The 15,346-nt window shown below is 39.9% G+C and overlaps 1 protein-coding gene across 2 annotated transcripts in view; it reads left to right on the top strand.

Annotated features, from left to right (window-relative positions):
• ppp4r2b (protein phosphatase 4, regulatory subunit 2b) overlaps window positions 1-6,598 on the top strand; it is an 84,698-nt gene extending 78,100 nt beyond the window's left edge. For both annotated transcript variants that reach the window (XM_070895161.1, XM_070895160.1), the window contains exon 9: window positions 4,749-6,598. In XM_070895161.1, coding sequence (XP_070751262.1) covers window positions 4,749-5,041 — 293 coding nt within the window. In that variant the 3' untranslated portion in view covers window positions 5,042-6,598. The remainder of the gene's footprint in view (window positions 1-4,748) is intronic.
• Window positions 6,599-15,346: the final 8,748 nt, after the last annotated feature.

The raw sequence follows: 15,346 nt of genomic DNA, 5'->3' as shown, positions 1-15,346 counted from the left end.
TGATATAAATTCAGCATAACTTTCCTACATTTCAATTCTATAGGCTAGAATTTTGGTTTTCAGTGAAAACGGTAGTTTTACGCCAAAATTACCGTTTTTGCTGCGCTATCAATTTTAGGCCCGCTTTTTGGCCTTTAATAAAAATCGGCGTATCAAAGATTTGTGGCGCAAACTGCAAATTTCGGCAACTTTAATCCGGGTCCGATAGCGCTGCGAGAGAGGCCATGGGAGGGGGGAAAAAACAACAAAAAAATTGCAAAAAAAAAACATTCACAAAACCCTTCCCTACTAAATTTCTGAAAAAGAATTTTAAAATACAATTAAGCCAAGTGAGAAATGTAAAACTAGGGTTACGCCTTGAAAGTACAGGCCAGACGTCAGGAAGTAATCTTGTACCACTTTGGCTTTACATCAGAGTCAGTACAAGTACAGCCGAGTGAGAAGCCAAGATAAAAATATTAAACTTGTATTTCATGAATTTTTATGTCGAAAACCCATGTGTTCTCACATGTAGCAAGCAAAGCTCTCTGAATGTTTACTTGCACACAATACAAACATACAAAATTGACAGGCAGAAAAAGACCAGCTGGTCCATTTAACCTGTCCCAACACCATGATGGCAGAACACTTCTTCCCACCCCCACAGTCATGTAATATCCTGGAGAGGGAAAAACAAATTCATATTTCCCTCTGGGCATCAATCAGGTGTGGCCGTGCAGTGCACTCGGCAAGTGTTAATTTAAGGGCATTACTTGTATATATTCGTCTTGAACACAAAATTGGTGCAATTAGTCCATTCAATCAGTTAGATTTAATCCAGCTCTCTGGATTTCTTTGTCTTCCTGTATCATCTCCAACTTTCTCGCTAGTGAATACACAATACACAACCTTAATAGCATTTACTTCACGGCTGTATTTCGTAGTTCATCCATGGAACTCGTGAAATCAGCACAGTAATATTCTAGCAATGTTACTCTACTTTTGTTTAAGTACAGGAAATAAACTTGAGTTTTGAAATCTTTTGAATTTTTTGTTTAGTGTAGTATTGATGGTTTCTTAGTGATTTAATCATAGAATGCTTACAGCACAGAAGGAGGCCATGCTAAGAACAATTCAGCTCGTCTCACTCCCCGCCCTTTCCCTGTAGCCCTGTACATTTCTTCCTTCAGGTACTTATCCAATTCCCTTTTGAAAGACACGATTTCAGGCAGTGCAGTCCAGATCCTACCCACTCGCTGCATAAAAAAGTTTCCCCTTGTGTCGCCTTTGGCTCTTTTGCCATTTGCCTTAAATCTGTGTCCTCTGGTTCTCGACCCTTCCACCAATGGGAACAGTTTCCCTCTACTCTGTCTAAAGCCCTCATGATTTTGAACACCTCTATCAAATCTCCCCTCAACCTTCTCTGTTCTAAGGAGAACAACCCCAGCCTCTCCAGTCTATCCACACAACTGAAGTTCCTCATCCCTGGAACCATTCTTGTAAATCTTTTCTGCCCCCTCTCTGAGGCCTTCACATCCTTCCTAAAGTGCGGTGCCCAGAATTGGACACAATACTCCAGTTGAGGCCGAACCAATGTTTTTTCACGCTTCTTCATAACTTCCTTGCTCTTTTTATCAAGCCCAGGATCCTGTCTGCACTTTAACTGCTTTCTCAACCTGCCCTGCCACCTTCAACGATTTGTGCACACATACCCCCAGTCTCTCTGTTCATGCACCCCCTTTAGATTGTACCCTTTAGTTTATATTGCCTCTCCTCGTTCTTCCTACCAAAATCTATCTCTGCATTTTCTGCATTAAATTTGATCTGCCACGTGTCTGCCCATTTCACCAGCCTGTCTGACTTCTTGAAATCTATCACCATCGTTCTTACTGTTCACTCTACTTCCAAGTTTTGTGTCATTTGAAAATTTTGAAATTGTGCCCTTTTCACCCAAGTCCAAGTCATTAATTTATATCAAGAAAACAGTGGTCCGAGTACAGAACGCTGGGGAACACCACTGTATACCTTCCTCCAGTCCGGAAAAACAACCATTCACCACTACTCTGTTTCCTGTCACTGAACCAATTTCGTATCCATGCTGCCACTGTCCTTTTTATTACATGGGCTTCAACTTTGCTGGCAAGCCTATTATGTGGCACTTTATCAAACGCCTTTTGAAAGTCCATGTACACCACGTCAACCCTCTGTTACCTCAAGTTAGTTGAACACAATTGACCTTAAACAAATCCGTGCTGGCTTTCCTTAGTTAATCCACACTTGTCCAAGTGACTGTTAACTTTGTCCCTGATTATCGTTTCTAAAAGCTTCCTCACTACTGAGGTTAAACTGACTGGCCTGTCATTACTGGATTTATCCTTACAGCCTTTTTTGAACAAGGATGTAACACTTGCAATTCTCCAGTCCTCTGGCACCACTCCTGTATCTAAGGAGGATTGGAAGATTATGACCAGTACCATCGTGATTTCCTTAACTTCCCTCAGCATCCTAAGATGCATCCCATCCGGTCCTGGTGACTCATTAACTTAAAGTACAGCCAGCCTTTCTAGTACCTCCTCTTTTATCAATGTTTATCTCATCCATTGCCTCCTCTTTCACTGACTTTGGCAGCATCTTCCTTGATGAAGACAGATGCAAAGTACTAATTTAGTCCCTCAGCCATGCCCTCTGTCTCCACGCATTGGTTTCCATTTTGGTCCTTAATCAGCCCTATCCCTCTTACTACTTGTTTATTATTTATATGCCTATGGAAGACTTTTGAATTCCCTTTTATGTTTGCTGTCAATCTATTCTCATACTTCCTCTTCTTTTATTTTTCACTTCCTCTTTGAACTTTCTATATTCAGCCTGATCCTCACGTATTCTCAACCTGTCTACTTCATCTCTCGCTCGATTGTCATCCAGGGAGTTCTGGCTTTAGTTGCCCTACCATTTATCCCTTGTGGGAATGTACCTTGACTGTACCCGAATCATCTCTTTAAAGGCAGCACATTGTTCGATTACAGTTTTGTCTGCCAATCTTTGATTCCAATTTACTGGGACCAGATCTGTTCTCAACTCACTGAAGTTGGCCTTCCTTCAATTGAGTATTTTACATTGCCCTGTCCTTTTCCAAAGTTCATCTAAACCTTATGATACTGTGATCACTGTTCCCTAAATGTTCCCCTATTGACTCATGCTCCATTTAACCCACCTCATTCCCTAGAACTAGATCCAGCAATGCCTCCTTCCTCGTTAGACCGGAAACGTACTGATCAAGAAAGTTCTCCTGGACATACTTCAGAAATTCTTCTCCCTCTCTGCCCTTTGCACTATTACTATATTAGGATAGTTGAAGTCTCCCATTATCACGACTCTATAGTTCTTTCATCTCACTGTAATTCCCCTGTCAATTTGCTTCTCTGTATCATTCCCATTAGTTGGTAGCCTATAGAATACACCTAGTAGTGTAATGGCATCTCTATTATTTCTTAACTCTAACCAAATAGATCCTGTCCATGACCCCTCCAGGACATCCTGTATCTCCAGCACTATAATGTTAAGTATCCACATTTGTTCCCTTGTGATGTATGCAATATATGGCAGGGATTCATAGAATCACAGATTCTTACAGTGCAGAAGGAGGCCATTCGGCCCATCATAGCCGTGCTGGCTCTTTGAAAGAGCGATCCATTATACCACTCCCCTGCTCTTTCCCCATAGTCCTGCATTTATTTTCCTTTTTTGAAATACATCTCCAGTTCCCTTTTGAAAGCTACTGGTGAATCAGTGGGCAGTGGATTTCATTGCATATTTTGTGTTACTGCCATTAAATATTGAGGTATAACTTGCCTTTGTAGTGTTTGGATTCACTAAGATCCACTAAATTCAACTTTTTTCTGCTTAAAATTGTAGTTAGTATATATATATATATAACATTCAGAACTTCATTGACATTTGTCTGACTTCTCCAAGGCTTTTAATGCTCAAGCCACTGATAGATCCAAGGAATTGATTCGATCCCAGGGTTGACCATTGTGTAAACTTTCAATTCATGCATTGTAAAGATGAAACACATAGATCAGTGAAGTTCTAGCATGCTTCTACTGGCTGTTGCCTACCATTTTGGAGATGAAAGTACCATTTTAAAAAAAAAAGACATGGACTGACTAACCTGACTTTTAAAGTCCCTTTTTTTTCTTAATCAGTTGGAAGTTTGCAGGGAAATGATTTAGTGAAGTAATTGGCATGTGTAAATGAATCTAATATTGAATTATCAAATTGTTAATAGGTTCTTGGGCCTGAATTCACGAACATCTTTATAATTTTATGTTTTGGCATGCCCTTTGTCTGAGCTACCAATAACTGCTTGTTCGCCAGCTGTCTACCACTATTCTGATGTGTAATCTATTATTCGACATCAAAACAGGAATTTTGTTTATAGATTTATTTGCTGTTCCTCCTGTGTACATGAATATCAGGTGTCACAAAGTCTCTTGTAAGTGCTGAAATTAATTTTTGAACAGTAATGCATAAAATCTCCTGCACACCAAATTTGTTTTTCAATGGTTATGTCCGCCTAATTGCAATGGTTTCAATTCGTATGGGGTACTGAAGTTGCATGATCAGCCATGATCATATTGAATGATGGTGCAGGCTCGAAGGGCCGAATGGGCCTACTCCTGCACCTACTTTCTATGTTTAACTGAAAGCTGACAGCTGCACAGCACTGGAGAAAAAGTGGCGCCTGATGACATTTTGTTTATTTACAGAGTCCTCAAGCATACAAGTGAAAGCCATGTTTGAATCTGAGCAAGAGAAAGCTGAAGTTTCATCTGAAAATGTCAAAACTTCAGATGAAAACCAAATGGACCAATCGGAGCCAACCAAGACATTAATTTCTGAGGCAAGTGAAATCAGTGAAAACACTGGCGCTGTTAGTAACAGTGTGGACTGCAGTGATACAGAAAAACCAGATACACCTCCCGAAACTCCAGAGATGCCTTCTGAGAGCCCAATGGAGAACAGTGCAGATGCCACAGAAGAGCCAATGGAACAGGACTAAATATTGAGATGCTCTGTGGAGTATTTTCCATGAGGTGTTGATTTTACACTGTATAAAATTTTATGTAATAAAGTGGACCTTTGTTTTCCAGGAGAAGGAAGGACAAACCTTCTCCAAGAAATACCTGGAAGAGCTGTACGAGATGAGAACTGTGAAACCAGCTCCTTCAGGTCTTATCTACTGCTCCCATTTTTTTTTTTTTGTTTGGTCAAATCAGTGGTTTGTGTATAGATTTTTATTTAGAGAGTTTTTAAACTGGAAAGTAAAACTATAATTGTCAAGTTATTTTGCAATTCATTGGACTAGGCCATTTACCATAATTTTCTTTTTGTCTAGTTTTTAAACCTCAGCAAAGTTTAATTTCCTACATGGTCATTGTTTCAACATTTAATACATATACTTTAAACAACAGGTCAAGACACATTCCAGGAAAAATGCAAAACAATACATCACTTTCATTTACTTCTGATGTTCCTGTATTGATGGGATTCATAAATCAAAAGGGAGTGTGTGGTTCACATTAATGTGAAACAGCAAAGTTTAGGACTTTTCAAGATCAGTTTGTTTTGGTTGCAGAATAAATGCTTTTTTTGATTCACTGTTCAAGCAGCAAAAGGTGGGAGGCAGTCACTCAATTTATACTCAGTGGTTTGAACATTGTGAATATTTGAGTAGGTTCCTTTCAGTTACATTTTTTGTAGCATGAGGACAGCATTGTTACACTTACACCACTGACTGCATCGATGAGCTATTGCAATTAACCTGTTAATTTAGTCTTGTGCCAGATCTTATGTGCTGGTAATGCAATTTTAGGGGGTGCATTGAACCACCGTGATTTGTACAAAATTTTGAAGTGAATGAGATATTTTATAACATGCTACTACATTTTGACAGCCAGTGGTTGTACATTTTTGGAGACGAGAACTCAAAGCACAAATCTTAATCTGTACTTCTGATGTTTTCTGATATCCAGCTTGTAAATTCAGAATCCTTTAACTGTAACTTTGTCACAATTACTGGCTGCCAAGTTTGTACTTGTTTCTGGCAACTGTACTTTTTGATATTTAGAATTTTTAAATTTCTGTAAGTAGATTTTGTAGATTGTAATTGTTCACTGCCTTTGTGAAACGTTATATAATTGTATAATTTGTGTGTAAACTGAATGCTTTGGCTTTCAATACAGTATTCATATAAAGCAATAAATGTTATATCTGGACACAGAGTCTGGAGATACACTCCAGTTCCCGTTGATAAAATTTGCACAGGTTTACCAGAGGCCATAATGACTGCACGTAACTGACAATCTGCAAGATTGACAGTTTTGTCTTTCCTGTGAATGTAGTATTTTGCACTTGTTAAGGTGAATATTCTAAAGATATAGTTTTGTGGGATCTTAAATTCACTTTCTTATGAGAGAATTAACAGTCTACATCCTAACCAGTATGTAAAGTTTTTCAGGATGCATAAGCGCTGTAAAATTGTTTCTCTTCAGTGCTGTGGTTGGGAAGAATATGCATCTTAAGTTGCTAATTAAACAATAGTTTTCACAAGTTTTTACCAATCTGATCAGCAAAAATGTTTTTGAATCTTAATCTTGTTGTCAATATCACTGGCTGAACTTTAGCAGTATAGGGGGCTTGAATTTTTCCTCTTTCTAGAGTACCCACTAATTCCACTTGTAAAAGCCAAGTTCATGTTTCATGTACTTGGGTGTGGGGAAGAAGGGCAAATTTCTTCATCATTGCACCAGCGTGACTTGCAACCTAGCTCTTCATCTGTGTAACATATGTGAACTGCTTGGTTTCCCGTAAGCTGAATATTTGTGATGCAGTTGAGCAGAAAAACCTGGCTGTGTTCTTGGATTGTAAATGTGACAAAACAAACTATGGAAGGTGACAGAAGAAAGATGGATGAAGGTTGAAATTAACTTTTTCCCCTTCCTCCCCCCACCCCCCACTTGAAAGTTTGTCCAGTTTTAGCTTTGAAGGAAGAAAATCAATTTGTGGGAACAGTAATGTTGCCCAACATTATTATTTGAAAAGATTCTAAATGAAAATTTCTTCTCACCTTTGAGAAAAGCTGTTAATTAGTAACTAAAATCTATAATGCAAATTATATCTTAGAATGTTATAGTACATATGCTGTAATTCAGCCAGTGCTGGCTCTGAGCTATCCACTTAGTCCCTTTTCCCTACTTCTTCCCAGTGCACTTTTACACTTTTCCTTTTAAAATATTTGTGGAGTTATAGCAAAATTACGACATAGAAGGAACCCATTTGGCAAATCATGTCTGTGCTGTTTGAAAAGAGCTACCCAGCTTAATCCTGCCTTCCAGCACTAGGTCCAAAGCCCTGTAGATTATGGCTCTTTAAGTGCACAACCAAGTACTTTTTAAAATGTGATGAGAGTTTCTGCCCTTTCAGGCAATGAGTTCCAGACCCCCGCCACCCTCTGGGTGAAATGTTTCCTCATCTCCCCTATAATCCTTCCACCAACTACTTTAAATCTATGCCCCCTGGTTATTGATACCTCTGCTAAGGGAAATAGGTCCTTCCTATCCATTCTATCTAGGCCCCTCATAAATTTTGTACACCTCAATTAAATCTCCCCTCAGCCTCCTCTGTTCCAAGAAAAACAACACCAGCCTATCCAATCTTTCCTCATAACTCAAGTTTTCCAGTCCTGGCAACATCTTCATAAATCTACTCTGCACCCTTTCTAGTGCAATCACATTCGTCCTGTAATGTGACCAGAACTGCACGCAGTACTCAAGCTATGCCCTAACAATTGTTGTATACAGTTCTAGCGTAACTTCCCTGCTCTTGTATTCTATGCCTCGGCTAATAAAGGAAAGCATTCTGTATGCCTTTTTTAACTACCTTATCGGCCTGCCCTGCTACCTTTAAGAATCTGTGGACATATACTCCAAGGTCTCTCTGTTCCTCCATACCTCTCCGTATCCTCCCATTTATTGTATCGGTTGCCCTTTTTAAAAGCTGTTCGATTCTGCTTCTACCAGTGCTTCTGTGCTGGCTTAATTAACCCAAGTCATCTTTGCGTGAGTAAGTTTATTTTGTAACTTAGCCTCTGAAGCTTACCCTCTACCATTGTTGGGCTGGCTTGTCTGTAGTTACTTCATTTCTAGCTTTTTAAAATGTTTTCAAGAATAAATTTTCATAACTTGCCTACAGTCAAATTTATGTTAACTTGAATGTCATAGTTTCTCTTCCTGTTTTTGCTTACACCTGATATACCAGGGAAAAGTTATTCAGACTCCCAAAGAAGGCCACTTGTTTAATTCTAAGGCTAGTTACATGATCAGATAAGACCAAATTTATCTTGCATTCAATATTGGCCCGTAATTTGCGGCCAGCAGCGAAGTGATGGCGATCACCGCTGACCTTTAAGAAAGCTGCCCACAAAGATCTTGCGATCTCAGTGTTGAGAACTTTAGCTTTCTCAACCATGAAATTAATTGTAGCTGGGTCAATTGGGTTTCCTCATTGTGATGCACAGTGATGTCATCAAGCTATCTGAGCAGCCAATCACATTGAAGATTTCTCACAGACAGAATTCCATGGTTCTGTAGGATGTTCTCCAATAACGTTCACTCAAGTTAGGTTATATTGAAGATAACACCAACATCAACTCTCAATAAACTTCAAGCTCTTGGCACGCAGAATTTATAGGACAAAAGCTCTGGCATTTAAATGAACAGAGGGACCTTGGGAGTTCATGTCCACAGATTCCTGAAGGTAGCAGGACTGTGAGATAAGGTGGTTAAGAAGGCATATGTGATACTTTCCTTTATTAGCCAAGGCATAGAATACAAGAGCAGGGAGGTTTTGCTTGAACTGTATGAAACACTAGTTCGGCTACAGCTTAGAGTTCAACGTACAGTTCTGGTCATTATGCAAAAGATGTGATTGCACTTGAGAGAGTACAGAGGAGATATACGAGGATCTTGTCAGGAATGGAGAATTTTAGCTATGAGGAAAGATTGGATAGGCTGAGGTGTTTTCTTTGGAGCAGAGGAGGCTGAGGAGAGACTTGATTGAGGTGTATAAAATTGAGGAGTCTAGATAGAGTGGATAGGAACTACCTATTTCCCGTAGCAGAGAGGTCAATAACCAGAGGGCATAGATTTCAAGTAATTATTAGAAGGATCAGAGGGGAGTTGAGAACTTTTATCACCCAAGTGCCGGGGGGGGGGGGGGGGGGGGGGGTGGTGTCTTGAACTCTCTCAGCCTTAAAGGGTGGTAGAGGCAGTAATGCTCATTATATTTTGGATATGCACTTGAAGTGCCGTAACCTACAAAGCTATGGATCAAAAGCTGGAAAGTGGGATTTGGCTGGAAAGCTCTTCAGCTAGCACAGACAAGGTGGGTCGAATGGCTTCCTGTGCCATAAATTTCTCTGACAGCAAAACAGGAATTAAAAAGCACTGATTATCTGCACTTTTTTAAAAAAAAAAATGTTTGAGTGTGAAATGAAGATTCATCCGTACACGTGGGGTTAAGGTAGAAACTGAAATATTAACAAACTTTAAAAAAAATATATATATTTTTTAAAAAATCAAAATTTTTATCATGGAGAAATTTGACATTCCACAAATATAAAATTAGTTTTTTATGGCCCGAACGTTTGCTTAGCAGTCAATACGCTGTTAAGACCGCAGTTACATCTATTCCACCCAGGCTTAACATTTAATGGGGTGTTTAGCAGTGATAGTGCAGAAAAGCTTAGTTTTCATCAGTTTCACTGATTGCCAGCTATGGGGTGTAAGGTGGAGACTGCAGTGCAGCCTATATCGGAGCAGTGACTGACCACAACTTCAGGATTTTCGTGTTTAACTATGCATGCGTTAAACCCTGAACCAGCGGTCAGTTTCAGATAGTTTGCCATCATGACCACCGCAAAATTTGGGCCATAGTGAATTTGAAGTATTAGTGAATGTAAAAACATGAAATTTTGTAAAGGTGTTCACTTCATTTCATGTATTTTGGCCATTTATTTTGAGTTTAGGTTTGCACATTGACTGCAAACCCTGAGAATGAAGAGTAATAGATGCCACAACAAAATTCTTACTTTCTGGCTCTTGTTTAATGTTGGGCTTCAGCTCTGGATTCATATTTGTCTTTGTAGATGTTTTATAGTAGATGAAGCGCAAATTGGTTCCTTAATATAGCACAAACTCTCATTTTACCTTTGCAAAGAAAGAATAGGCATGATCATCTGCCTCACTTAATGTAACCGTTGTCAGTAGAGCAAGTAGTTTATCAATGAACGGGGGCTATTCTAGCTCTATTTACAATCTGGAATTGGCTTCTGTAATTATCTTCTGCCTGCCCCCAATCTCCCTGTTAAGTTGTGTTGTGATAGTGGACTTATGTGGCTCTTTGCCCGGAAGTTCACTGCTTGGTACTCCAGCAGAGGCTGTACTTAATACTAGCAAATGTCTTACAGGTACTTAATCCACACTGAAGGGTGGGGGGAGGGGCATTTAATTTCAGCATAGTGGGGGTTGAACCTTCTCACCATTTTGTCGCAAATTGTGCCAGTCTTTGCACACGTGGGGATGGGCCCAGCAAACAGGGAAATATGTCTTGAAGACCTCACTGAAGAATATTGTGAAACTATTGAGATGCTCCAGAGATCAGGCATAATGAGCTCCTAACTTTGGAGGTGTGTGGTAGATGGGTTGGTTTTGTGCCGCTCTTGTCTGTCAGTTACAAAATTGGAGAAATTGGGAATATTTCACCTGTTCCCTCATGCCCAGATCAGATTTCCCTCAAGTAGATAACTGGATAAATGGAGTAAGTCGTTTAAAAAGTCGTTTAATTTTCCTATCCGGTGGTTTAAATACTTGTTAAATCCACCACAAAGGGAGCTCTCTACGCAATTCAGTTCTAACGGTAAAGTTTGATTAGAGTTGCGTTTAGATAGATATTTCCAAGCTGAAATTCTTCTGTTGAATATTCTATATCTTTTAATTCTATAGTTTTTAAAATTAAAACGTTCTAACTGAATTTGGAGTTTTCGCATCGAGCTCTCCTCTAACTCCATTATGCAGTTGCATGAGATGCTTACATTTTCCTAAACCATTTCTACCTTGTGCAGGAGTTTTCTTTTGACCAGAAACTTGTGTGAGTGTGGTTTGCCAACCTACCATGCTAAATCTGATTGTTAAGTAAGTTTGTTTATGCTCCCAAGAGGTTTTTATAAAATGATTTGTTTTCTAATTCCTTTAAATTAAACATCATTTTTGGTCCTGCTTAATCTTTTATATTTTTATTACTATTAAAATTATTCCTAGGTTGCATCTCCTATTGTTCAGCTGGAGCAAAAGTTCAGTTTTTGCATTGTGTGCTCTTTCTTTAAAAAAATTCTCTCTGCCAGGCAAATTATTTGATGTATTGACTTCATTTCTGTTTTGAATGCTGGAAATTAAGTTAAGCTGAATGACATTGACTTCTGAGTGTTCCGTTAGAATCGGTAAGTTCTTAAGCACTGGTCTTCCAAGTTATCTTCACTTAAAAACTGTTTTGTTAAATCTTTAGATTCATTCCCTAACTGTATTGATATTTTGATCTCGAGAGAACTGGGTTGTGGTGTTGCCTAGCTAACAAAGTGGCAGATAATGGCATATTCATCCAAATTCCTAATAGCTGCTGTCGGTGAGAAGGGATAGAGATAATGGCAAGAACTGCTAACTTGCTTTGGAGTTGCCCTTCTAAGCCTGGGACAACAGGATTCTGTTTGAAACATGCATACTTGAAGTTCCATACTTGTGATACCTTCAAATATCTGTGTCGCATACAGGGAATCGGGGTGGCGAAACATCAAATATTAAAAACCTTTGTTTGCATTTATACCATTTTAAACCATGAAATAAAAATTCTGAGGTAATGGTGTTTGGTATGAGGGCTTTTTATGCAAAGAGGAACCTGATGTTTATGCCCAGGGAGGGAGGGAGTAGGGGCTGGGGGGGGGGCGAGACGAAACGATGAGAGGAGAGGAGAGGAGAGGAGAGGAGAGGAGAGGAGAGGAGAGGAGAGGAGAGGAGAGGAGAGACGAGACACAGGGCTGCTTGCAGAGTTCACTGAGGCAGTCAGGTCCCGATCTGGCAAACGACCATCTGTTCTGCGCAGGTTGCTGTTGACTTGAACAGTGTCAAAATAGTCCTGGAGATTGCTGCACTACCTTGAGTAAGGACCACAACTCCCATTGTGGGAAGTAAAGGGGAGATTTTTTTTTCCCCACAGTTATTGGCATGAATAGAAAAGATAAGATGTTTGGCTGAGGAGAAGGGATGAATAAACGATTTGCATTGGACATATACCAGGAATGAGAGGTTATACTTCTGGAGAAAGTCTTGAAAAAGATTTTTTCACTGGAACAGAGAAAGTTATGGAAGGCTTTCAACATTATGGAAGATTTTGAGTTGATAAAATAATTTGATAGTTGCTGCTGGTTGGCATACAAAGTAGCATAAACTCAAGATTGACAAGTATGAAGGGGAAATTAGAAGGATTTTTATAATTATAACTGGGCATGCTTTCCAAATGGCTACTGGGGCAGAAGCCATAATATCTAAAGGGAATTGGATAAGTGTTTGAAAAGGAAGGATACAAAAGGCTTGGGAGAAAGGACAGGGAAATGGGAATACATAAGAAATAGGAGTAGGCCATACGGCCCCTTAAGCCTGCTCCGCCATTCAATAAGATCATGGCTGAACTGATCATGGACTCGGGTCCACTTCCCCGCCTGCTCCCCATAACCCTTTATCCCCTTATTGTTTAAGAAACACTCTATTTCTGCATGAAATTTATTCAATGTCACAGCTCTGAGGCAATGAATTCCACAGATTTACAACCCTCAGAGGAAATTTCTCATCTGTTTTAAATGGGTAGCCCCTTTTTCTAAGATTGTGCCCTCTAGTTCTAGTCTCCCCCATCAATGGAAATATCCTCTCTGCATCCACTTGTCAAGCCCCCTCATAATCTTATACGTTTCGATAAGATCACCTCTCATTCTTCTGAACTCCAATGAGTAGAAGCCCAACTGACTCAACCTTTCCTCATAAGTCAACCCCTCATCCCTGAAATCAACCTAGTGAACCTTCTCTGAACGGCCTCCAAAGCAAGTGTATCCTTTCGTAAATATGGAAACCAAAACTGCACGCAGTATTCCAGGTGTGGCCTCACCAATACCTTTATATAGCTGTAGTAAGACGTCCCTGCTTTTATACTCCATCCCCTTTGCGATAAAGGCCAAGATACCATTGGCCTTCCTGATCACTTGCTGTACCTGCATACTATCCTTTTGTGTTTCATGCACAAGTACCCCCAGGTCCTGCTGTAGTGCGGCACTTTGCAATCTTTCTCCATTTAAATAATAACTTGCTCTTTGAATTTTTCTGCCAAAGTGCATGACCTTGCATTTTCCGACATTATACTCTACATCTGTCAAATTTTTGCCCACTCACTTAGCCTGTCTATGTTCTTTTGCATATTTTTTGTGTCCTCTCACATTGCTTTTCCTCCCATCTTTGTATCGTCAGCAAACTTGGCTATGTTACACTCAGTCCCTTCCAGTTGCCTCGGTAAATTTGGTGTGTTTATGATGGGCAAAGCATTGTAACAAGCTAATTACAGTTGAGTGAGGTCATTTGATCCATCCATCTAAAATGACCCTAAAGTCCCTCCATTGCAACATTCTTAAATGATTCCAGGTTTTTTTGCCTCCACAGCTTTACGTGTATTCCATGTATCGATCACTCTATCAAGAACTTACATCAATCCTAGATTTACCTTTTACTACTTTAAACCTGTTACAGCTTGTCCTCTCAATTCAAAGTAATTTTCTGGATTTACCTTTTCCATCCCATTTACAATCTTGAATAACTCTCTTAAGTTATGTCAGACTGGGAATCATACTTGTGGTTTTTTGCACCATCTCCAGAACTTGAATGTCTCCCTTGCATCATGGTGACCAGAACCAGTAGCCAAACTGATTTTACCAGAACTCTGGTTTAATCTTGACTTCTGCAGGTGTTCTATTGTTTTGGTTGTGTAGTTTACATCCTGTTGCCTTTGTTTGCTGCTCTACAGTGGTTGGACATTGAGTGCTGAGACTCCTCGGTCTTTCAACTTCATCCTTTGTTACTTCAACACCATTTATGGGGCCACATCTATTGATACTTTTTCTTCCTACATGTAGTCCTTTACACTTCCTCCTGCGGTGTGAATCTGGAGCCCAGAAGAGGCGAAAGCCCATGGGCAGCACAGGCCAGCCCACACTGCGATATGTGTGCACTCGGTCTGTGCTGCAGAGCAGGTCTCCAATCATCCTGGTTAACACTTACTTGCCACTGGACCAAGCCCGTGTGGTGGCTGGTGTGCAACGGTCACCACACGTTAAAAAAAATCCAAGCACAGGCATCTTCCACCCTTCAGGATGTAGTTCGGTATCTGGAATATTAGGTCCATCATTGAAACACCTGTGAACTCATCCCTTTTTTGGCGTGGAAGCAAGTCATCCTTGCTTTGAGGGACTGTCTATGATGATGATGAGTCCTTTACATTAGTATGCATTATATTTTATCTGATGTTCTGCCCACTTATTTTGTCTGGCTCATTTTATAATTTTTGAGCTGGCTCCTTTAATTCCATTGCCTCTCATTTGGTTTTATCTGAAAATTTGACTGATTTGCATTGAGTTTCTGAATTCAAGTCATTGACACAAATTCAAAACCATCATGGACCCAACGTTGCACCCGGGGCACCCCAATCCTCTACCCCACCTCCCCTGAAGTTGAAGGCACAGCGGTCAATGGTGGAGCAATTAAAATTGGGGCTGCGTAAGAGGTCAGAATTGAAGGAGTGCACATATCTCGGAGGGTTGTAGGGCTGGAGTAGGTTAGAGATGGGGAGGGGCGATGCCATGGAGGGATTTGAAAACAAGGATGAAGATGTAATTGAGACATTGCTTAACTGGGGGCCAACGCAAAGTGAACAAGCACGGGTGATGGGTGACAGGGACTTGGTGCGAGTTAGAATACAGGCAGCTGAGTTTTGGATGAGCTTAAGTTCATGGAAATTATCAAACTTCCTTGATTGAATTATGTACAGTCTTGTATCATAATACCAATAATTAATTAATTCTAACACAAAGGAGCATATGGGTATGCTGTGAAAGAATTCCTGGGTACAGATCATTTTGAAACCTGCTCTAATATCACTTCTCAAATAAATTCACTAAACAATGTCATTTTTCATATATAAGTTGTCAGCTCATTAACAA

This window comes from Pristiophorus japonicus, chromosome 12 (assembly GCF_044704955.1).
Source record: "Pristiophorus japonicus isolate sPriJap1 chromosome 12, sPriJap1.hap1, whole genome shotgun sequence".
Lineage (NCBI taxonomy): Eukaryota > Metazoa > Chordata > Chondrichthyes > Pristiophoridae > Pristiophorus > Pristiophorus japonicus.
Note: the sequence above shows the minus strand (reverse complement) of the source record. Positions and strands in the feature narration are given on the sequence as shown.